General features: G+C 54.5%; 3 protein-coding genes across 3 annotated transcripts; 1 reads left to right on the plus strand and 2 right to left on the minus strand.

The window, feature by feature from the left end:
* Position 1: 1 nt before the first annotated feature.
* Positions 2 to 13,751, minus strand: COCSUDRAFT_61919 (hypothetical protein; the record flags this gene model as incomplete). The annotated part of the gene is made up of 22 exons (XM_005648976.1): positions 2 to 250; positions 856 to 972; positions 1,226 to 1,883; positions 2,064 to 2,271; positions 2,549 to 2,732; positions 2,982 to 3,152; positions 3,360 to 3,450; positions 3,680 to 3,870; positions 4,140 to 4,240; positions 4,484 to 4,537; positions 4,822 to 5,038; positions 5,500 to 5,640; positions 7,283 to 7,435; positions 7,934 to 8,035; positions 8,342 to 8,818; positions 8,987 to 9,040; positions 9,139 to 9,277; positions 10,968 to 11,106; positions 11,490 to 11,636; positions 12,089 to 12,193; positions 12,586 to 12,803; positions 13,471 to 13,751. The coding sequence occupies 22 exons, from the start codon at positions 13,749 to 13,751 to the stop codon at positions 2 to 4; spliced, it is 4,197 nt and encodes a 1,398-aa protein (XP_005649033.1).
* Positions 13,752 to 13,919: 168 nt separating this feature from the next.
* On the plus strand, positions 13,920 to 14,473 carry COCSUDRAFT_61920 (hypothetical protein; the record flags this gene model as incomplete). Its single annotated transcript, XM_005648977.1, has 2 exons — positions 13,920 to 14,087; positions 14,276 to 14,473. 2 exons carry the CDS (start codon positions 13,920 to 13,922, stop codon positions 14,471 to 14,473), a joined length of 366 nt encoding a protein of 121 aa, XP_005649034.1.
* A 207-nt stretch (positions 14,474 to 14,680) lies between these two features.
* Positions 14,681 to 22,455, minus strand: COCSUDRAFT_46826 (hypothetical protein; the record flags this gene model as incomplete). Its single annotated transcript, XM_005648978.1, has 15 exons — positions 14,681 to 15,293; positions 15,634 to 15,824; positions 16,420 to 16,525; positions 16,724 to 16,960; positions 17,513 to 17,671; positions 18,085 to 18,199; positions 18,509 to 18,699; positions 19,271 to 19,425; positions 19,923 to 20,162; positions 20,448 to 20,606; positions 20,950 to 21,105; positions 21,307 to 21,481; positions 21,793 to 21,930; positions 22,069 to 22,126; positions 22,332 to 22,455. 15 exons carry the CDS (start codon positions 22,453 to 22,455, stop codon positions 14,972 to 14,974), a joined length of 2,526 nt encoding a protein of 841 aa, XP_005649035.1. The 3' UTR covers positions 14,681 to 14,971.
* Between the last annotated feature and the right edge of the window lie 549 nt (positions 22,456 to 23,004).

A 23,004-nucleotide genomic window follows, 5' to 3' on the forward strand; every position in this document is an offset into this window, starting at 1 on the left:
ATCACATCAGCTTGTAATTCGTGGCCGGGAACGGGCTGCAGCTGTTCAAGCTGCGCTTCAGGTAGTCCAGATCGTGTTTCTGCTCTATGGGCTTGCCTGCCGGGCCTGCCGGGTCGCTGATGACACGCGTCAAAATCTTGTTCACAAAGGCGGGGTAAGTGACCTCGCCCATCTTTCCGCCCCAGCTCAGGTCCACAAACATTATCTGCTCAGCTACCGGGCGCAATGCGGTGCGGCCAGACAGCTGACTCTGTCCGCACCTTGCATGCAAGATTGCTTGGCAGCAAAAGGGCTAGAAGGCGGTGAATCGGCTTGCAAGCATGCTCTCTATCACTGCCCACATAGCCTGACTAGGATCTCAGCAAAGGCATGGCAGTTAGCAGATGTGTTAGCAGGCAGTCAGCAGGTACGTGTCATGAGCTGTCTTGTTTTCTGCCTATATGATCACCTTTTGTCTCCCTGGCTTTGAAATCTCAATCAACACGAAATGCACTTGGGTCTATGATGATGCAGGCTGCACCTGTGGTCGGCTATGCAGACTATGGCATTCAAGGGCCATGTGAGTGCCCATACCAGCAACCCCTTCATGGCCAAGTCACCCTCATCGTCAACAGTCTCCATAAGCCAAACCGATGCGAATCACACCAAGGTCTGCCGCATCAAGCCGCCTGGATGGCCGCATGTTGCCATGCCTTGCCACCGCATGCTCAGAATGCGTGCTGGCCAGCCCCGGCATGGCCGCCACATGCGCTGCTGGCGAGCCTCACAAGCTGAATGGGCAAGGTGCCCAGCTGCACGCGAAGCTGCTCTGGGCTGCGAGGGGCGCGCAACAGACTGCATTGCAGGCCGAGTGACCCGGACTTGGCCCTGAGGCACGCTGAGCTGAATCACCTTCACCACGTCTGGCTCGTCCACGTACTGCAGCAGGACGCGTCCCAGCTCCAGCTCCAGCAGCACGTTGACAAAGACCACCTGTTGAGCACCACATGCCTCAGCAGTCCACCTAATTGCAAGCCCAATTGGTTGTCATGATGTCATCAAAGCAAGTTGCCTTGCATATGGAAGTATGACAGCCACAGATGCGACGACAAGCAGCCAAAGCAGACAAGGCCATGTGATGATTTCCACTGCCAGACCTGGGCATTTCCGGTAGTGATAATCGAGGTGCACATGGCTGGTATTTCTTGCATTGGGAAAGCAAGGTGCATCAGAAAGCTTTGCACACCTTGTCAAAGCGCTCTTTTGGCCAGGTCGCAAAACTCCCCATCGCATCCTTTAGCTCTGCCTGAGTCTGCGCCTCAACAGGCGGCAAAGCATTCTTGGGCGGCCGCTTGGGGCGCTGCAGGTTCACAGCAAACACCTGATAGTTGTGCTGGTCGCGGTATTTGACACCGCGCTGGACGTGCTCCATGAGATCCGCAGCTGAGGCTGCGGAGCTGAGCTCATAGCTGGTGCTGTACTGACCATTGCCAACATACAAATGCAGCCGCCTGCACCTATCAGCCTCTGTTGCACCTGCATACTGGCTGGCGCTGCTGCCCCGCGACACACTTGGCAGGCCAGTGTTGCGAGCTGACTCCGCTATGCCAGCACCCATGCTGTTCTGGCTCTCAGCCGGCGCGCCGTCAATCATGCTGCTGCTGCTGGCTGCTGGGGCGTGGTATGCTGTGTTGCGTACCTCCACTGCCATCTTCAGATCCTTGAACTCCAGGGTGGTGAACAACACAGCGCTGCGAAGGACGAGGTGCAGGCCCCGGCTGAGCTCATGCTGCAATGCCCACTCCAGCACTTGCTGGCCATCAGATGTTCGGACGTTCTCTTGCAGTAGCCTGCTGCTCTGGAACTGGCCCAAAGCATTCTCCAAAAGGTACTCCCCCAATACCCTACCCACAAATGCTGCGATGAGAAAATGCAAACTCCCACCGGTGCAACATTTCAGCCTTGCTTCAAAGCTCAAAGCCAAAAGTCGGGCAGCCAGGGGCATGGATGATCAACTGTGAAAGCAGCCATTTATTGGCCACATGTAGAATGATGAATGCGCCCACAAGAGATGGCAAATGTACCGGGCGGTGGACTCTGCCGGCGGCGCCGGTAGCTGTGGCAAATCTTGAACTAAATCGAGGGCGGCGTTTAGCATAGCCGCAGCCAGCATGGGGGAGGACGCCTCGAGGTAGTGACCTCCCGCCACACCCGCGAGGCGGACAACCCCGTCGCACAGCAGTTCATATTCGGCGTTGCAGAGGCTGTCAGGACTAGGCACTGCATGGCGCCCTGCAAGCCAACATCTGAGATTGACCTAGGGGACACTGCCAATTTCAGATGCCAGGACGGCTAGGTGGCACGTGCCATGAACGGGAGCTAGAGTGCAGCGAGGATTCCCTCCAGTGCACACAAGTGATGTGCTATAGTTGAAAATCTACACCTAAGATTGGACATGAACACACTAGAAAGGACAGCAAGCTATGACCCAAATGCGTGCAAAGCCCTTCTTTGATATCTCTTGCCTCCCGGCCTGTGCGCTAATGCTGCAATAGCTTGCAGGGCTCACCAATTAACATAAGGTTCTCGATGATCGCCTGCATGGTCGGATCAGAGGTGTCCACAGCGCTCATCATGCGGTCGTATGCCGTCGTAGTACCTCTTGTCAGGAGCTTGACCAGAATGTGATGCAGAGACTTCTCCCACTCTGAGAGCTTGCAGATAGACATGGTGCTGAAGAACTCGTCGTCCAGCTGCAGTAACAAAGATGGAGCGAGTGACATTGTGAGTCCACAAGCAGCATGGCAGATCTCTTGAACAACTCTTGTCGCAACGCCCAGTAGGTCCTCATTGGCGCCCCATTCAACGGCCCTCACAGAAAGCACACTTCCTTCAAGTGCTTAACAACAAGCAATATGCACCGCCCTGCGCATGACTAGGGCGGCAGAAGCAGCCGCTCTTGCTGGGTCTCGCAACTATCTGGCCCCACCAGCAGGACATACCTCTCCCAGACAAATCCCCGTGAGGCCCTTACAGCCCTCTGTGTGGCTCCACAGCAAGAACGCCCAGTCCTCAATGGAGTCACTGAGGCGCCTGTTGCGTGCGGCAACTATCTGGCGGAAGAGCTCACCGACCTCGGTGGGCGAGAAGCGAGAAGGGGACTGTTGCGCACCCTGCAGTGCATGCGCCCACCTGGTAAGCCCTGCCATTTGCTGACCTGGCTCGCATGAAGTCAGTGCAAAGCGGTGATACAGATTCGCATTTTGGCACTAAAATGAGGCATCGGTGCTATACGAGTCTTGGGAGGCCGAGGCACACCAAAGAGGTCGTTCAGTGGAAGGGCAAGGGTTGAGACCAGCATCAGGCACTAGGGTCCCCACCACTATGAGCTTGGGCCATGCGATGCCGTCATGGGCACTGGGGATGGCCTCGTCCATGCGCAGCGTGCCCACCAGCATTTGGCCACACAGCCTACCACAAAAAACACGACACACCTCCAGAATTGACAATCTTTGCAAAAACACATTGCGGATAGCAAGTAAATCATGCTGCGCTGAGAAATGTCAAGCGCATGCTGGGCAGGCAGATTATCGCGCATGCAAAACCTTACCTGCTGTCTGGAAAACGTTCTTGCGACAATGAACGCACGCCCAAAAGCCAGCGACTGAAGACGACGGGCAGCTGGTGCAGAGTATCACACTCATCAAACACCACTGCCACTCGTGGGCCCTTGGGACGCTTCAAAAATGTCCTGAAGCTCCGGTAGCTTGACTTGCCAGGCATCCGGGCAATGCCAAATTCCTCCAGCACCTCCCTCCAGATTGGTTCCGCATCTGTGACCGCCTCGTCAAAAGCACTCGCTGCCGCAACACTGAGATCCACGTATGCGACCTGCGCAAGCAGCCCATTAAGCAGCCTCCAGCATGCTTGACAGGGAAACAGGCACCTCAGCAGCTCAGGAATGAGATGCATACGCACCTTGCTGCCATGTGATGCAGACATTATGCTGCCACAGCAGGACATGAAAGCAGGACATGAGAGCAGACATGAGAAAAAGCCAGCATGTGCTGTACCTGGATGCTGAATTTGCGCAGCCGACGGCATACTGCCAATGCATCTGTGGTCTTCCCACTTTGACGAGGACCTCTGTAAAGCATGACCAAGCCTGTGGCCATGTCATTGGCCAGGCTGTCCACCATGGCACTCTCCACATAGAAGTTGCTGTCTGGCTTGGTGGCACCAATTGCCACAAGACGCCTCCCTTCACATGCATCACACCACAAGTTTACTGATCCAACCACCTTGTGCCGGATTGAGCACAACCCATTCCCAGACACGGCGTAGTTGGTCAACTGTGCATGCTTGATGAGACCACAGTGGGCAACAATTGCACAATGCACCCACTAGCAATGATTGCAGACATGAATGCTATACAATCAGACACTAAGTCACATCAAACATGCCTGTTCCATCCTTTGCTCGCATCCAACACAAGCAGCCGCACCTAGGGGGCGATGATCTTTGCCGATGGACGCCTGATTTTCTACGACCCTCCTGCCTGCAAGCCCCAAGAAATCTCAATCACCTATGGCAACCTGTTGCATAGACCCGTAGTGTGCGTGCCAGACTGCATCAAAGCCCCAGCGGGTGCTGTGATCACAGCAGAGAGGAGACCAATGCAGGCAAGGCGCATGTGACTGGACAGAGGTGCAGAGGCACACCGCAGCCCAGCCCTCACAAAGCATGACGGGTTTGCCCTAACATTTGGCAGCACTTTAAAGCAGATCTGAGAGCCGGTCATTGCACCAGTCATCATCTGGGAGCGACCAGCAAGGGCCTCACCTGCTGGGGTAATCAGCTGCGTCTGCAAGGCCATCCGCTCCTGGCGCAAATCCTTCTCCAATGCGACTAGCCGAGCCCACTCCTCCTTGTAGCTGTCTATGAGCTTCTGGGGCTTCTCGTCCGTTCTGGCCACTTCGATCTTTGCCTCCTGCTTCTCAATTTTCTGCTCAATACGCTGCACCTCCGACCAAAGCCTGTCTATCTGCTGCTGCGCCATCTGCACAGCATTCCAGTACATCCTTTGGCACACTGCGCAGTTTGCTGTCACTTCAAAGTGGTCGGCGCAGGTTGCTTACACTCTCTTGTTATGACCAAATAGACTCGCCTCCGAAGCACCATGCACTAATGCAAAGATGAGGTGGTTGCATTGGAATCGTTCAAGACAGGGCAACTGGTGTGCAGCACACAATCAGGAGCACAGTACCTGTGTAATTTCTTGAAAGGAACTCCTTGCCACGGCTTCAATTAGGAACAGCCTGCGAAAGGAGGAGAGTTTGTGAAGCTGACAAGTGGAGAGGGAACACACACTTCTCATCGACATTGATGTGAGAGTATAAGCTGAGGCTCTTCACCTTAGCTTGAACATCCCTGCTGCAAAACAAGGCTTTGAAAGTTATACACATAGGCAAAGATGCAGACTAGATGAAGAAAGCTCCGCAGCTCACTCTTCTTGTGGACCAGCCAATCAATCTCCTTGTCAATAGCAGCAATGAGTTCAGGCGGCTCCTTAACCCTTGCTGCTTCTCGGCGCTCTTGCTCGTTCGCTTCGATACTCTCCTCTACATGCTTCAGGTCTGCTTTGGCCCCATCCATTTGCACCTGAGCCAGCAATACAGCATCCCAGTGATTCAGCTAGCACAATACACTGACTTTTTAACATTGGCCAGCGCAGTGTTGCTCTCAGCATGATGAAAAAGAGTTTCCTCCCTTGTGTTTCAAAGAGAAGGAGTCGTTTCATCTGTAAAGCTCTTGAACCCTTCATGACATGGCAATTCATCGGACTTCAGTAGTGTTAGGCACAAGCGAATGGTGTGTAGCAACAATCAGGAGAACTACCTGTTAGAGCTCTCGAGCATAGCTCCTTACATTAGCTTCAGTGCGTGAACCTGTCAACAGCCTCTGAAAAAGAGCACGACTTTGTGAAAATGTTTAATATTGAGAGGAAGCATACGAATCGGATCTATGTTGAGACGAAGATGCAGGACAGTAAATCGTGCAAATTAGAGCTTTAGAGACAGTACCTGAGCTCATCTGATCTGCCACGACTTAAACCAGGCGAATTCCGAAGATCAACTCCTATCCTTCTCGGAATCTAAGGAGACCGAGGGCAAAGAACATGCTCCTAGAACAGACAGGACAATTTCTGTAGAGCAGAAATTTCTGCCAGTTACGGGAATATCAAGAAAAGCAGGCATTGCCCATGTCGGCATTGCCTGAGGCAGCTGCGGCATTTGACTGTGCAGCTTCCCACGTGTCCCACCACGTGCGAACGACCAGGGCAAACCAGCTGAGGGCACAACGCCTGCCTTTGCATCTCCTTGCACCCTTTGCAAAGGTCAGAGATGATTCGCAATAATTCTTACTCCATTCATATCTTGGCGATCGTGCAAGCAATATCTAGAGTTTTATCGAGCCGTTACAATCCCACCCACCCATCGTTGCTCTATTATATCAGTTTCAGTAACGATCCACACTGAACTGAAGCAAGTGAGGTTGTATTCATTTCATCGTGGGATGCGCATTTTTCTGCAGCTTCATTCCAAGAAATGCCTGGATTAGAGCCAAAATAGGCCTGCTGGCAGCTTCCACAACTTTCCTACCTGCCTCCCAATCCCATCCTTCCCTCGAAGAAAAGGAAGGTGCACTTAGACACAATCTGGATGCAGTCTTCATGACCTACACCATTCATTCGTGTGGGTGTTCCATGCTTGGTCTATTGTACCAGCAATACTGGCTACAGGCTCGAGCCTGTCAAGAAGTTCCACTGGATCCTTTTCACTGCTATACGTTATGGGTATGCCTCATCAAAGTATCAACATCAACTCTTGTCAAATAAAAGACGCCTACAAACAGCATACAAGCAAGTTTCATTGCTGCACAGCTTGCATGCAAGTGCCCAAGCACATCACCTTCCCCCCTCAAGTCACACAAAATCATCTGGTCAAAACAGCTCAAGAATGGTCGCAGACTGATTGAAATATTGTGCAAACAAAAAACCACAATACCCCATTTTCATCCTAGGCTGACAATCATCTCCAGGACATCAACAATTAAAATAAGTATGCAGACTAACACTTTCTGCTGCTCTGGTTACAACGAAACGCTCCATCTCACACCTCATGACTCCTCACCAATAGCGCAGGATGCTCAGCCACCACACCTACCCAAAGAAGAAAGGGAAGAAAGGAGCCGTCACGGGCCTTGGAGAAGGAGACGGCTGAATAACTGGAGCCGACTGGACAATTGGAGACGGCGGCGGCACAGCCGGCGTCGGCGGGGGTGAATATGGGGGCGGAGAGGGTGAGATGGGGGGCGGCGGTGGTGAATTGGGGGGACTCTGGGGCGGGGGCGGCTGCGCCTGGGGTGCATTCAGGCGAATTGGAGGCGATTGACCCTGCGAGCCACACCCTCTTCAGGCAAAATTGTCACTATTTCGCTACACTTAATAGACACTGTTCCTGCCAGGAGGCGAGGTGCGTCTGCAGACAAGCTGCAGGCAAAGAATACCACATGTCCTACATCTTGTTAGACTTGCAAGCCCCGGTCACCCCTGGGCTCGGCGCTCAGTATTTACCCTCCCTTCCCGCCAGCCGGGGCTTTATGCACATTGGTGGTAAATACATCTAGAATGCTGCTGTTCTGGACGCAGCAGAGGCACTCCTAGTGGGTGGTGGGTGGGGAAGCAGAAGTGGCTGCGCAAAATAAGGCAGGGGCTGACCTGCAGCCACTGCCCTGCAGCCAGGTGCTTTCCAGGAATCAGGTGCCATTGTTATTGCCCTGCACGTGGCAAGGGCAGCAGGTGCCTGAATCAAGCACTAGTGCGACATGAGATGCAAGAGAGTCAGCAACATTGGAGGCTGCAGCTGCAGCAAATCTGACCAGTAGGACTCACCTGAACAAAGAGGATTATTGGTGAAGAGTTTGGCCCTGCTGCCGCCGCCGCTTGCAGTGCTGCCGAGACATCTACCGGTCCTTCTGGTGTCTGCACAATGGCCTGTAATCGCACAACATGTCCCATCATACGCATGCTCAAGCTCTTTGACTGGTTCCTTTTCTGCTCAAGACCCTTGGCTGCTACCCAGCCACCTAAATTTTAATCGAATGATGGAGACATCTACGTGTGTGCATCTACTAATTAAATCTGGTGAACTTGGGCCAAACATTACATTCATGCAGCACTTATTAGGCCAGAAGCGAGCAAACACGCAAGGCAGAATTTTGGTTTGCACAGCGAGAGAGGGGGACTTGCCGCATTGGGTGCGACAGCAGGCGGGGCCACACTTGTGGTGAGCACAGTCACCGGCGGTGGTGGAGGTGGGCTGACTGGAGTGGGGGAGGCCACAGCCTGACCCTGCAGCGGGCTGGGACTGGGCAGCGGCGGAGAGGGCACAGGCACAGGACTGGCCGCAGCAGCCGGCGGGGGGCTCGGGCTTACGGGGGGTGGCGGTGGCGGCGGGGAGGCCGCCGGGGGGACCGGGCTGGGGGACCGCGCCTGAACAGGCGCCGGCCGTGGGCTTGTTGGGGGTGGCGGTGGCGGTGGCGGTGGGGAGGCCAACGGTGGGGGACTAGGGGACCGCGCCACAAAAGGCGGGGGACTGGGAGATTTCTGCACAACAGGCGGTGGGCTCGGGCTTCTGGGCGGTGGTGGGGAGGCCGCGGGTGGGGGACTTGGGGACTTTGGCACGAAGGGCGGGGGGCTTGGGCTACCGGGCGGTGAAGGCGGTGGGCTGTGGGGGGGAGGCGCCAGCGGTGGAGGTGGCGGCGGGGGGGGAGGTGCCTGTATACAAGTCCGCATTGGCTTACATGATTGTGTTAGGCTTCAGATGCACTGACATGTTAGATAGGAGCAGGCGCCATCCGTAGAACGAGGGCTGCCTTGCAAGGACGCACTTCATTACATTCAGCCGCTGGAATGTCAGGCCAAGGCCGGATTAGAATCTGTCACCTTTACCGGTGGCGGTGCTGTTACAGGCGGCGCTGATGCAGGTCCTCTCAAGAACTGCACAGCACAACCTGCTCAGTACCGACAACACAGCAGTGGCCAATTAGTCGACACAACAAAGGGGACGTATCAACACTTACTAAGGATCAGGTCACCTGGTCTGCGGTGCTGGCGAGCTGAGTCGCCGGCGGGGGTGGACTAGGGGGTGGCTGTTTTGGGGGTGGAGTAGGGGGTGGCGGGGATGGGGGTGGATTAGGGGGTGGCGAGCTGGGACTCTGCGTGGTGATGAGCGGACTGCTCGGTGATGAAATCACTGCAAACACAGAACCTCAAGTATCTTGGTAACTGACACGTTCACCTCCACAAATGTTAGCAATCCGAGTGCGCATGCATTGTCTTGCGACGGTGATAAGACAGGATTGGGAAGATCATCGCACATGGGCAACTTCCTTTTGAAGGCCCGATGCGTTCTGTGGGTGATCTGTTCCCAGCAGTTCCCAGCATGTCGCTGGGGACAGGACTTTGACCAATGCAGCCTCAGGACAAGTCTGTGTTTGTCAGTGCTTGTGAAGAGCATGTCTCGGCAAGTGTGTATGCTGCCGTCAGAGCTGGGCTTGGGTGTGAAGGGGGTTTCCATGGATTAGTCAGGGAGCAGCTGAGGAGTTATGCCTCCCACCTGGCGCAGGACTTGGGGCTATGGGCTCAGTCAGAGCTGCCTCGAGAGAGGCGGCAGGGACTTGAGTCACCGGTACAAGTCCTTGCAGGATTGTCCTTCTCTGTGAGGCCTTGCCATCCAGGAATCCACTGAATCCACCCAACAATGACCGCCTAACCCCGCATGCAGAGTCCTAGTCAGTACTGTGTGAATCTGTGCGCTGAATGCCTCTCATTAGTAAACAAGAGCAGGGCAAATACCCATTATACACTTACACGCATACAGGCAAACAACATGCAGGGCACTACTTGCTTCTATATTGCACCGGACCCTCTTGAAATTTTAAGGCGCGCATCAGACAACCAGCCACCAACTATGAGCAGACACCAAATCTCCATCTGCTGCTGCAATGCACACTCCCCACCCCAACACTGCTCTGCAGATCTATGTACACATGAATAGTCTTGTAGCACTGTATCCTTGCTCGCTGACATGGTATCAACCAGGTGCTACGGGGCTGTTCTGCCTTCTCGCAGTGTCCACACAAAGACACTCTAAGTCGTGGGTGGTCCAATTATCTTCTGCAGAGTTGCTTCCGGCTGACTGAACAAGCAGTACCTGTATTTGAGGTGTCTCCACACAACTATAAGCAGATGCACAGGCATCACAAGTGAGCTGGGAATAGCATGAGATATCTACACTCTGCCCACTTAAGTTACATCAGGACTCCAGCTGCAAGCAATGCTCTCCGCATGCAGTAATATATAGGGCAGGCTTGCATGGAGCAGTCTTCCTTCCTCGCATACACTACTCATCAACAGAAGCATACAGCCAGCCGGCTAGCAACTTCCCCTTCAAGAGAGAGGAGACTGCTTCAATACAAAGGGATGTCTGTACGATGCTGCACCCTAATATGAATGTCCTGCTGATCTAAGCTACTCATCAGTGACGTCAGTGACTCCTACTTTCTGTATACTAGACTATATATATCCCTCCTGATTCATAACCTTAGAGTCTGCGTGCCTGATAGCTGCAAGTCCATTGCACATCAGCAAAGGGGCCCAACCGCTCAGAGCACCACAGATCACCCAACAAAGCTGCATACAGTGCTGTTATTTCAATATCCATACATGGGCGCACAGTATTGAACCCTTAAGAACGCTTTTCTCACCAATACTCCTCCAAATATCATGATGTGTGCTGGGATGTCGATACATTATGTGCCACTTCTGCATTCCTCTCTGCCTCTCATGGGCAGCAGTGTTCTGTCTGGGGCTAGGGTTGCCCCAGACCCTCAGATATTTCCCCAGCGTCGGCCGAGTTTTTCACCTTCGGCTGGACGGCGGCGGTGGCGGCGGCGGTGGTGGCGGCGGCGGAGGGGGCGGCGGCGGTGGCGGGGGGGCCGGGGCAGTGGGGGGTCCCGAGGCGGCCAACACAACGGGCGCCAGCTGTGGGCTGGGCACGATTTCTGAGAGGAATAACAAGAGGATAATGTGTTCAGCAAATGAGAATTCTACGAGGAAATTATGTATTCAGCAAGTGAGTCACCTATGTTGAACTCAGCAGATTACCTGACAGGTTGAGTGAGGTTGAAATTGCTCAGTGCAAGGCAGCAGTTCAAAGCCGGTATCATGAACTGCATGCTGCCGGCGTTGCCTTTCAGAGCAGCAACATCCTCTAGCATGAACTTATCTATCTTGTTTAACTCAAAGAGCGGCATCCTACCACACAGAACCGGCCATGTCAACAATATTGTCCCCAATCAGAGTAGCAAAAAGGACCTCGCACTGGCTGCATTGCGAAACAGTTGATATCAAGTCTCCTTCACTTGCAGCACTGTGCATGTCACACCTGGCAGGGGCAGGGGCTCTGCGGGGATGGGCAGCCCAGGCTCGATTGGCGCGGGCACCGGTGCCGGCAGCGGCGCAGGCAGGAGCTCAGGGGTGGGGATGGGCGCCGGGGCAAAGGCCACGGCCGGCAGAATGGGCTCCACCGCAGCTGCATGCGCACCATGCATACTCGTCATTGCCACAAGCTTAGTTAGGCTGGATCTCTTGGAGTTACATCTGACAGAGACAAGATGCAAGCAGAAGCCGAGCAGGCAGTGGCCGCACAGACAGCGGTCATCTGAAAGCGGTCTCAGCAGGCGCTGACGGTTGAAACGGCGTGGATAACAAAACCCATGCCTCTTGCCCCAAGTCATGTGACCTTTCCAAGCAAGGACCCGGGGGGACACTGACAGACAGGCTGCCAACTTCAACAACCTCTGCGAGAGACAGGGCCGTACTGAAATGCGATAATGTTTTTGTCTGCGGCGCTTGCATGTCAGGCTGCATGCACCAAGCACAGCACCACGGTGCAGCAGGTTGTCATGCTCATATGCACCTTTTCAACGAAAATTGTGCAGCAGCCAGAGCTGCTCTAGAATTAGAGCCAGCGCTGTGCCTCACCTGGCGCGATGAAGACTGGGGTTGTGATGATGGGGATGGTGCCCAGGGTGATGGGTGGGGCCTCAGGCAGGGGCGCTCCAGCAGGGGCTGGGATCGGGGCAAAATCTGCAGCAAGCAAAAATGTCTGATATTAGCCTGAGTGAAATAAGAATTGACATCACATCAACAAGAATCACCATGTACTACCAATTCCATATTAAATGGTGCACAAGGCACGGATGCCATGCTGCTGAGCCTGTGACCATCTGCTGCCTGGCACTTACAAAGGGAGTTGGAAGGAGATGCTTTCGTACTTTGTCGATTTTTTTAACTGCTTTGTTTTATTGAGATACATCAAGCCTGACCGAGTGAGCCTTGACAGAAAGCAGCTGTTCCGCACAGCTCAAAGCCACAAGTCAAGCTCGATGAGTAGCAGAGCTCTTGCTCAAAACATGAGACATCCTGACTGGTACAAGGGAGTGCTCATGAAGATCCCTGTAAGGATCTATTAGCGTCACCTTGCATCAGGCGCCGGTTAAGCTTGGCAGCCTGGTTCATCTGATGTGCGTCGGCCTGTGCAAGGAGCAAGAGAGCCGCAAGCATCAAGTGCAGCGACATCCAAGGCAGATGTACGGGCGAGCGCCGAGCAGCGGCCATTCCAGAGTGGTACGCTGTCATCTGGAACCAGCCTTCTTCTTTGAGCCGGGCAGCTGGGTCAGATTGGCACAATTCGTGCCTCGCATGCGCCCAGACCACCAAAAGAGGTCTGCGAGACTGATGAAAAGACTTTGAAGGTGATCGGGAGTGGAGGATCTGGCTAAGGACAGATGCCAAGGTGTCCCTCCCTCGTACTCCAAGGTTGGTAAAATCGGTCCTCCCTGGCGGGGGGCACTCTCGGCCCATGCACCCTGCCAGAATGCAGGCAGCACGCAAAATTTAATGTGTCTCAATCGCAACCAAGTAGGACTTTCTAAAACCTCAGCACATACTCTGGAATATCAGTTGATTTTGGATTTGTGTGCGACTGGCGCAGTACAGGACAAGTTTGGAAGATAAACGAACGACAAACATTTAAACGCCTGAAACTCCAGTTTCTTTCTTCTTTCCTGCCAGCACTCCTCGAGACCTGTTCGCAAGGAGGGTGCAGGGCTAAAGTAGACTTCGTGAATTGGCAAAAATTCGACAGGCGCAAGGTACGGTTCCTTTGAGCACTACCAGCATCGCTGCCTAAAATGTGACGGACGTTACCTTAGCTTAAAGCAAGATATCTTATGATTGCGAACCTGTGCCGTGTCCTGTGTTTGGCTCGGATCTGCTCTGCCCTGTAGGCCGCACTTCCAGGACTTCATCTTTTCCTCCGCAGGCCCTTGCCTCGACCTACTCACCTCCAAATGTCAGCTCACCGGGCAGACAGCTTGCTAAGGGCGGTGAAGGACCCCGCAACACAGGCAGACGCCATGGCACGCATCTTGAACCTGGCACGCGCGTACCGAGACTGGCGTGGCGACGAGTGGCGTGGCGAGCCATACGCAGCAGCTGCCAGCCTGACACTCCTGGCCAAATGACCCTGCCTGGAGCCCCACATGAAGAAACTTGAGAAGATCTTTCCGCTCTTCCTCCCCAAACCCCGCCCACCGGCCACACTGCGCGCTGCAAACATGCCTGAGGACGCCCTCTTGGCCATCCTGACACAGTGCATGGAAGAACGGGCCGAGGCTCTGCATTGATTGCGCCCTGGTGGCGACAAGCAAGGCTTGTATTTACATGTCTACGCGCTGCTGAAGCCCCTCTTGAGGGCCGCCGGGGGCAGCTTGGTCCTCAATTGACAGGGCAGGGCTGCCGAACGAGTTGGATGCAGTCACTGCCGCCACGGGCGCAGAAGCCACAGCCGCAGACCTCGCAGACCTCGCTGCGGTTGAAGGGCTGTTTGAGAGAGTTTTGGGCTCTGCGGATAAGGGTGCTGAGAGCGGGTCCGACACAGAATGCAGCGCTGCAGAAGGAGCACGGCAGGAGGCGGAAGGTGAGCGACAAAATGTAACCAGAAGGATCAAACAGGGCTCAAGCAAAGTGCAAGTCTTGAGACCCGCAGATATGCTCTGAATATAACGTCATAGCTCACTACGTGTGTAAGAAATGCATGTTATGGCTAATGAACCAATCCATCGGCCTACAGCACGAAGACGTGGCACTAAATGAGGTCATTTACAGGCGTGCCCGGATTCTACATGTACGACCCGCGCGCTGCTTAGGCTGCTGTTCACAATGTTTGAGTGCGACCTGAGCGGCGCGCACTTGGGCGGCCACGTGGACATGATGCTGAGGGATGGCGCTCCGCGGCGGCTGACGGCTGTCGTGCACATCATCGCCTATGAAAATATGGCGATTGGTATCTACCAGCTGCTTTAGCAGGTAAAGTTGTGAAACCATCATCAAAGGCCTCTACCAGCTGGTGGCGGAGGTAAGTCTGTCTGACAGGCCATCTCTAGGGGCAGTGCATGTTGTGCATTCACATATGGGTTGAAAGGGCGCCCTACGAGCGACTTTGAAGTGTGCTTGCGCAGGCATGATGTGGCTTTGTTGCATTGAGCCATGGGTTGCCAACCTCTGCCTGATGATTTGACCCTCGCATTGCAGATGATGACAGCCATCGAGAGCAACCGCAGCAAGGCAGGTCCAGAAGAGACCAAGGACTGCGCAACCGTTGTGGGAGTTCTGACATCCTACACGTCCTTCTTGTTCGTGCGCCTGACAGCCATTGTAGACCAGAGAGAACCCTCGTTCATTGTGGGATCATCGGTTTGTGGGAACGGCAGTTGCACATAAATGGCGCACGTATATTTACAGCAGTCCCCTTCTTCATGCAGCCGATGCTTCTACAAGCTGCCGCCCAATAAGGGCACGGCCTCAGACAAGATCGCGCTCATCCGCGCGCGGCACGGCCCTGATGGGAAGGAGGGGGTCGGCATCGGACCCCCCGCCGCCGCCGCCGCCGCCGCCGGAGCGGCCGGGGGGACCCCCGAACACCGGCTGCATGTAGGCGGCGTCGAAGGTGGTCCACCAGCGGTTGATGCGGCCGGCCGGGCGATGGCCGGAGCTCGTGCGCTCGTCCAATCCGGTCCACCCAAACGCAGCCGACGGCGTTGACTCCCCGGGGCCATTGTCCGGGTGCTGCTGCGCGTCCGCGCTGCCCTGTGCCGCCTGCCAGCCAAAGGGGGTCTGCGCCGCCCTGCAGGGGAATTTATCATTGGTATCACACGCTGTTGCTGGCAGAGGCAAGGGGCGTCTGCAGACAAGCGGCAGGGGAGATGTACGAAGGACTTTGTAAGTGTCATTTGCTGGCAGCATGCAAGATTAAATTGAAATGCAGATTGGTTGCTTTCGAGGCCTGTCAGCTTCATGAGGGAAGCTGCTCTCTTGTAGTGCGGAAGTCCAGCATGCTGCAAGACATTCAGCCTAAACTTTGAAGCCTCACCAGTATAATGCATCATCGTGCCCACTTTATGAGACAGGAGGCTGATATGCAAGGAACATATTTGCCCTCTCCGTCGGCAGGAACACATCCACACCTGCCAGTCTGTGAGGCAGGGCCGCCGCGGGAGCTAGAGTTGGCGCGGGCCCTGCTGACAGGAGTGCTGCTGCCGCTAGAGGCGCCATTGGGCGCGCCCTTCCACTCCGCTGCATCCCCCAGCAGCGCGGCCGTTGGCGGCTGCGGCGGCTGCCGTGGCACCTCCCCGCTTCCCTGCCACCTTGGCGGCCCCTGCAGCCGATGGGACTGCTCAGCCGAGTTTCCAGCCATGTCAGCACTGCATGCCGGCAGGAATGCTGAGCACTTTGGCGGCCCCTGCAGCCGATGGAACTGCTCAGCCGAGTTTCCAGCCATGTCAGCACTGCATGCATTCCTGCTGAGCACTTTGGTGGCCCCTGCAGCCGATGTGACTGCACAGTCGGCTACCCAGCCACGTCAATACTCAGGGTGCGTGGCAAAACTTTCAAGGGTCTTTTCTTAGTACATTGGCAAAACGGCAAAAATTGTTTTGCCAGCTGTTTTGGCCTGGCAGAATCCCTAAATACAAAGGCACGAACACTTTTAGGAGAGATGGGGGCCCCTCTTGTCACCCCATTGTTTAAGAATACTGCATGAGCAGCAAATGTTAAAGGGAGGTGCTGCATCTCGTCCGCAGTCTGCATGCTTTAGGCAGCCTTGGTCTCAACAGTGCGCTATACCGTGCACTTGCTCAGTGCTAAGACGCATAGGGCTAGCTAGCACTCTTTACTACAGATTGCCAGCCTCTATACCTGATTTAGGATTGCTTGGGAGACACAAGACAGTGCAAAGGGGTGAGAAAATTCACCGTAGGCCGCTGCGGGTGGCCGTTGTGCGGCAGGGGCGGCCGGGGGCGCTGCGGACCGCCCGTGATCTGCCGCCCAAAGCTGTCAAAGCCGAAGGGGTTTGCGGACCTGCAAAAATGAGTAGATTCCCGTGTTAAATACCCGGTCTGCAACCAACCTCGTACCCTAGACCCGATCTTGATGGACAAGGAGTTTTGAAAGTGCCCACAACAACGGACACAGAGGCCTGCTCTCCAACACCATTGTGCACTCTATTGTGAGCATGCAGTCTTCAAATGAACAGGTAAGACTAAGACAGGAGCACACCTGCTGAGCCCGGCGCCATTCGCATAGCTCCCCTCCACCATTTCAATTCCCCCTGACGACCCCGCGGGCTCCCCGGCCCGCGCATGCGTGTTCGCGCCGCTGTTCTGAGACACCCTCTTGTGCCCTACCGCATCCTTCGGCCCGGCCCCCGCGTCCGGCCAGGGCGCCTTGGACGGCGTCAGCGGCGGCGGCCGGAAGTCGCTCACCCCGCCGCTGCCGCTATCCGTCCGGTGGTTCCTGCCAACGCCGCATATCCTCGTCAGATGTGCATTTGTCAGGTGGGTGCCTGCCAGACATACAACTCCCCATCTGTGCAGCGCCTTTGCAGCCCTGGGAGCCTGGCACCCCAAGGATTGAGAGCGTACTTGCCACCCAGCAAGTCTGGGACAGCCTCTCCCGGGGCCAGCAAACTGCCTACAGGGTGAGCAGCCACCTCAGCTGGCTACTCCGTTTGTCTGCTTTGATGCTTCTGCCCAGCACTGCACAGTGGCAATGCAATGCGGGAATCTTGCCACATAGTGACAAGGTGAGGGGTGTTGCAACCAGGGACGCCCATCTCAGCGAGCAAAACTTGTGTGCTGGTGCATGCAGGCTTGAGCACCAAGCTTCCCATCAGTGTGGCTCACCCTAGCCGAGATCTGGCCATTCTGGTCAGATGACTTGTATGACAAAATGCACACACAAGCAGTGGCTTTCAGGGATTGACGTGGAAAACCAGACACGCAGGGGCGACTACACGCCACGGAGATGCTCAATGTGGTCACATAGATGGGAGATAAAAAAACTCACCTGTCCAGCGGAGCAGGCTCGGGGTCCAGCCCGTCGTCCAGGGCAGCGCTGGAGGGCAGTGAGTCGTAGGAGGACGCCCACGCGCTGCGGCGCAGGCCGCTGCCCTCGACGGGGAACACCGTTTCCTGCGCCACTCCCACCGCCGCATATGCAGGGCCCCTGCACCAGACAAGGTCAAAGGGGGATTAAATGCAACCCTATTCTGGCGCCGCATAACCCCACGGTGCCCAGATGTACCAAGGGAATTGCTTGCAAACCTACATGACGCTGCACATCCACAGGTAGAAGAGGGAACCGCAGGAATTTGGGTGCGGGGTCCGACAGAGCAGGTCGGAGCATTTTGCCATGCTAGCAAGATGGCAGCATGAGTGACAGCCTGCCTAGAACACGTGCAGCAAAAAGGGCATCCCCTTTCAAAAAGCAGCATTTACAACTGACAGCAACATACATCACGTCTCTTATCAAGGCAGCAAGCCTCTGTGAACAAAACAGAAGTTTTGCCTTCCACAAGATTCTCATGTCTGTCTGGACGTTGAAACAGGGTGGTTCTACACGGGAAACAGGGCGCGCACTTGTCATTGCTGGGCCGCATGACATCCACTGGATTTAGCCCGTCCAGGCTGGAGTGGTTGTGATGGGGGATGAGCTCCGCCAAGTTGGAGGCGTTCCCTTCCACCGTCAGGCCACCTTCATATAATTGCCAATAAATTAAAAACATGCCGTCAAGCGCTCTGCTGAGCAGGGCAAAAGAATATTCTGCATGCTGCACGATACTTTCATTTGCAACACTACACAGGAAGGGCGTGGCAAAGAAGCTAATCCACTTGATCAATTCCACTTGATTTTGGCGTATGTATATAAGAAGGCAGGCTTATGTGAAATCGAGACATTCTTAGCGATAAGATCACAACGAGAAGAGTATGGCCTTCATCTGAGGCAGGAGACGGGCCAGGGATGCGCAGCACGCTTCAAGAGATACAGCAGAGGGAGGAGCACCTCTGCTGCCACGGAGAGTCAGGTCCAAGAGGGGCTTTGTGACGGCGCCAAAGACCGTGATGCTGAACATGACAACTACCAGTGTCGTGGCGATGAGCGTTGCGCGGTGCGAGTCCTCTGACTGGCCCTTGGGGTCAAAGTAGTAATACACCAGCGCCACTGACACCGCCCCCCTGATCAACCCCGCCCACCTGCGCGACACACCCTTGCACCCATCACACCCCATATCATGCAAACATGGTACTGTTTGTTCTACGGCAAATTTTCTTTCTCGACGCTAGCAGCAGCTGCTTTGACCTCTTAAGAATTCTCTGCCAACGACGAGCTCTTGTGGGTGATCAGACCAATCAGCCAAATGCCAGCCGTTGCGCTCACACTCAGGGCTGGCAGCTGTGTGCCTGAGCATGCTGCCATTTCTCCTGGATATCCGCAGAGGTGCTCACTGGTTTGCAATGCTCCCTTAGGAGCATTATGGATCTCTCCCCACCCAACAAGATTGTATTGAACAGCAGCTCCAAGAGAATTGTCCAAGACAATAAAGAGTTGATAGTTGGGCTGTCTGCCTGCTTACTAAATTCCAGGCAGAGATGCCAGACCATATGGGCTCGCAAATCTGTTGCAGGCTTCAAGCGAAGGGAGGGCAGTGTGATAGGTTGCAAAGTGACACTTCTATGCACGCCTGTATAGACAAGTTGAACAACTTCGCAGAGGTGCGCTCAGGTTTGAAGGGAAATGCAGTCTGCAGCAAGCTGGGCGCCGCACCAAATGACGATCATCTCATTGAAGGTCAGGCGCTCCTCTTCGCGCGAGAACCAGTTGTGCAGCATTGAGAAGGGGAACACGAAGGCCGCGCGGCCCAGCATGGTGAGCAGCAGGAGCACGCAGAAGAGCCACACCGTCTCCCCAAAGTACGTGTTCTGCGGCCCAACAAGCACACAACCACTCAGGACAGACCTGTAAGGCGCGCCCCATCCATGCATGAAGATGTCTGCTTTGTTCCACCCCTCCTCAAAAGGCAGACATGCCCCCAAAACACATGCTGCCTTGATGCCACCTTCGCTAGGTCAAATACTATCCCTGCTTGGCAAGAGCAAGGGTAGGTTGCCACCAAGGGCTGCATGACACTTGTTGTATACCGTTTCCAGAAGCACCGAAACCAGTCACATGGACCTAGCAATTGCTTGGGGACCTTTGGAGGCTGACACAAGCGCAAGAAGATTCGAGTGTACGGTGCACCCATCATGATGTCACAGCCCAGCAGCCCCCGCACAAGGCTATATCACAGACATGTATTCCAGGCTTGCATATGCACATTCTCAGAAGCACTGGCGCTCATCACCGGAACAAAGACGACAAGACCATGGCCTATCTCATGAACTCAGCAAGCCTAGAGATGCCAGTCTATCACACTCACCTTCCACTTGAGAGGATCGAGCGTGTCCATCCCTACATAAATGAAGATGGCGCCCTCAGATACATAGCTGAGCGTCTGACAAGACCGTACGAGCGTCACGCGCGCCGGGGCGCTGATATTGTGCAGCGCATAATGCGAGATGGCGACCGCGCAGCAGAACAGCGTCACTATGCCGCTCAGGCCCGCCAGCTCCCCGCAGAGATAGGACAGGTAGCCCAGCATGCCGATCAGGGCCACCTCCTGTGTGCATCCCAAAAAGTGCAAGAGTGTCAGAACACTGCTGGTGAGACAGACCAGGAGGTATTTAAACATGCCTTGGTTACATGTGTCTCCAAGCAATATACGTTGCAAGACTGTGCCTCATCCACGCTAGCGCAGGCATAGCATCACCCCTGCTGCTAATTTACATTATGGCAGAGGAGGCCTGGGAAGGATGATTGCAGAGACTTCATGTCGAAAGCAACCATGGATGATGCACAACAAAGGTACATCAAATGAAGATCGACAGTAGAAGAGAGGGCGGACCTGAGGCACTGAGTTGGACTTGAAGCGTTTCATGAGGAACGAGGTGCCGAGGCCGAAGACTAGGCCCATGAACATGCTGGCGACAAACAGGTACAGGAACTTGACGAGGACTGTGATGATCAAGCTGGCGTGCAGATCCTTCTCGCTGGTGCCCAGCTCCTGCAGCATGTAAATCAGATCACTGGAAAGCGGTTCTCAAAGTGAATAGAATTGATTTCGAAGAGCTCATGCTTGCATCGGCCTGTGAATTGGGTGAGGCGCGCTTCAATGCTTGCCTGATGATCATCGCAGATCATGAGAGCGAGCAGCTCTGCAGAAGGCAGCCAAGTTGGAAAGGGCCACTGGAGGGCTGACATGCATGCACAGTCCTCGTCTGGAATTTTCACAGCAGACATGCGGTTTGGAACCTTGTGGGTTCCGCGTGGGTTCCGCGTGCCAGGTTGGCTCAGTGCCTCAAACAGATAGAAGGCATCTCCTTTGCAGCAAGAGCACGGTGGCACACCTGTACAGCGCGCAGCAGGGCGACGGCCGTGGCATCATTGATGACGCCCTCCCCAAACACCAGGCTGTACAGCAGCGGAGCGCGGTCCGGCCGCAGCACTTGCAGCACCGCCACGCTGTCTGTCGCCGCAAAGATTACTCCTAGCGCCAGCGAGTCCTGCAGACACCAGCCAAACACGCTGACTTCCCACATACAGTGTGATCACCAGGAAGGTGCCATGCATGCGCTGAAAGCAACGCCCGCCCGATGGAAGCATGAAAAGACATGATCAAGCTTCCACTGGCAGCACAGTTGAGCAGTGTACAGTGCAAATAAACAGCTTATGCCACACATATGGAGTAAGGCAAAATGACTCACCGAGAGGTCCAGGACGTTGGGGAGTTGTGCCAGGCCGTACAGGACCAGGGCGATGAGTGCGAACGCGATGTAGGTGCCAAAGATGCCAAAGGAGGCAATGGTGGCAAAGTTGCGGAAAAACTGCTTCTTCTTTACTGACAGCCCCGCATAAAAGATGATTGGCGGGAGCAGATACCTGTATGCCACACACAGCGCCACTCAGTGAACGTGATTCTTCACCTTATGAATATGGGGCCTGATGTGAATGGCAGACATCGGCAGATAATGGGGAATCCACAAGATGCGAGAGAAGGTACCTGTGACAGGTAATCTTTGTATTTCACACAGCACCACTCAGTGAAGATGATCCTTCACCTTTATGAAGAAAGGGCCTGATGTGATTGGTAGATGACATAAATGATGGGGAATGCAGAAGAGGACAAGAGGGACCTCATCTTGGTACACCATGCAGAATGCGGATGGGTCAGAGGAATGTGAGAGCCTCACGTGAAGAAGTCTGCTGGGTTGAATGTGAGCAGCTGGTGCACGACATCAGCAGACATGTAGCGCTGCATGATGAGGATGACCAGTCCAGTCAGCAGGCCCAAGATGCATGCAGCACTCCACTCGCCCAGGTACTTCGTCCTGCACATGACAGGACACCGGTCAAAACTTATGGTAAATTGGCACACGCACACAACCGAGCATCTGAGCATCCGCAACGCTGAGAAGGAGACTTCTACAGATGTTGAGGGCTGGCAATGAGCAGGGGCGAGGGCTGACCTTGAGGCGATTTGATGGCCAATGGCACTCCACAAGACCATGAGCAGCACCATCAACCCTGCAGCAAAACACTATTAAACCGTTGCTAAGGGGTTCTTGCACCTGAATCGATTATTTAGACGTCCCTACTGTACTTAACCAGAGTGCATGCACAGAGCCCGGCATACAGAGCAGGGCTCGTCGTGGCATTAAATCTACTATTATGGCATTGCATCGTCCCTGATGCAAAAGAAGACGATGGAAGCCATGCTAGTGTGGCGTACCTGTGTTGAAGCTGTACTGTTCCACTACATCCTCTGTGTCTTCAGGTGCAGGCCCTGGGGCAGGGGCACTGCTATTCGTGGTCAGGTTTGCAGCCAAGGCCGCAAAGAGAGTCGGCGCACTCATGATTTGTATCTTAATTTAACATGACGATCATATGGTGCTGCTGTTGTTCACCGCTCACTTTGGAAGATCCAGCCTATTTGGGATGGTGGCCTAAAACCCAAACCAACTCCAGATGCGAGCTCTTTGCACGTGTTTCACGATTTAACAATGTATCTTATGCGCAAGTCAACAAGGGCTCCCGCTTGAATATCGAATATGGTTGGTTTCGCCATAGCACATGGCGGTCTAAAAGCCTTTGTTGCTAGGCTGAGTTGCCAATAGCATGGGAAACCTTAGCTGCACATCAGGATTTCCTACAGATCTCAAACCCTTCACATGATTCTGGCGGGTGGTCTTGCCCGCAGATTGAGCACACAAAGTGAAGGACTTATATAGCTTGCAGATCTACCTGAAGGTAATAACCAAGTGACAACGGATCAGGCTTCTGCCTAACGCTTTCTTCATGACCGATTCAGACCAAGATTCTGCAATCGATGATCGCACACCCCACTTTCAGGTGTCCAAGAGTGAGCAAGAATTTGTCACAGAGCACATGCAGTCCGTAATCAT

The sequence above is a fragment of the Coccomyxa subellipsoidea genome (assembly GCF_000258705.1).
Source record: "Coccomyxa subellipsoidea C-169, whole genome shotgun sequence".
NCBI lineage: Eukaryota > Viridiplantae > Chlorophyta > Trebouxiophyceae > Coccomyxaceae > Coccomyxa > Coccomyxa subellipsoidea.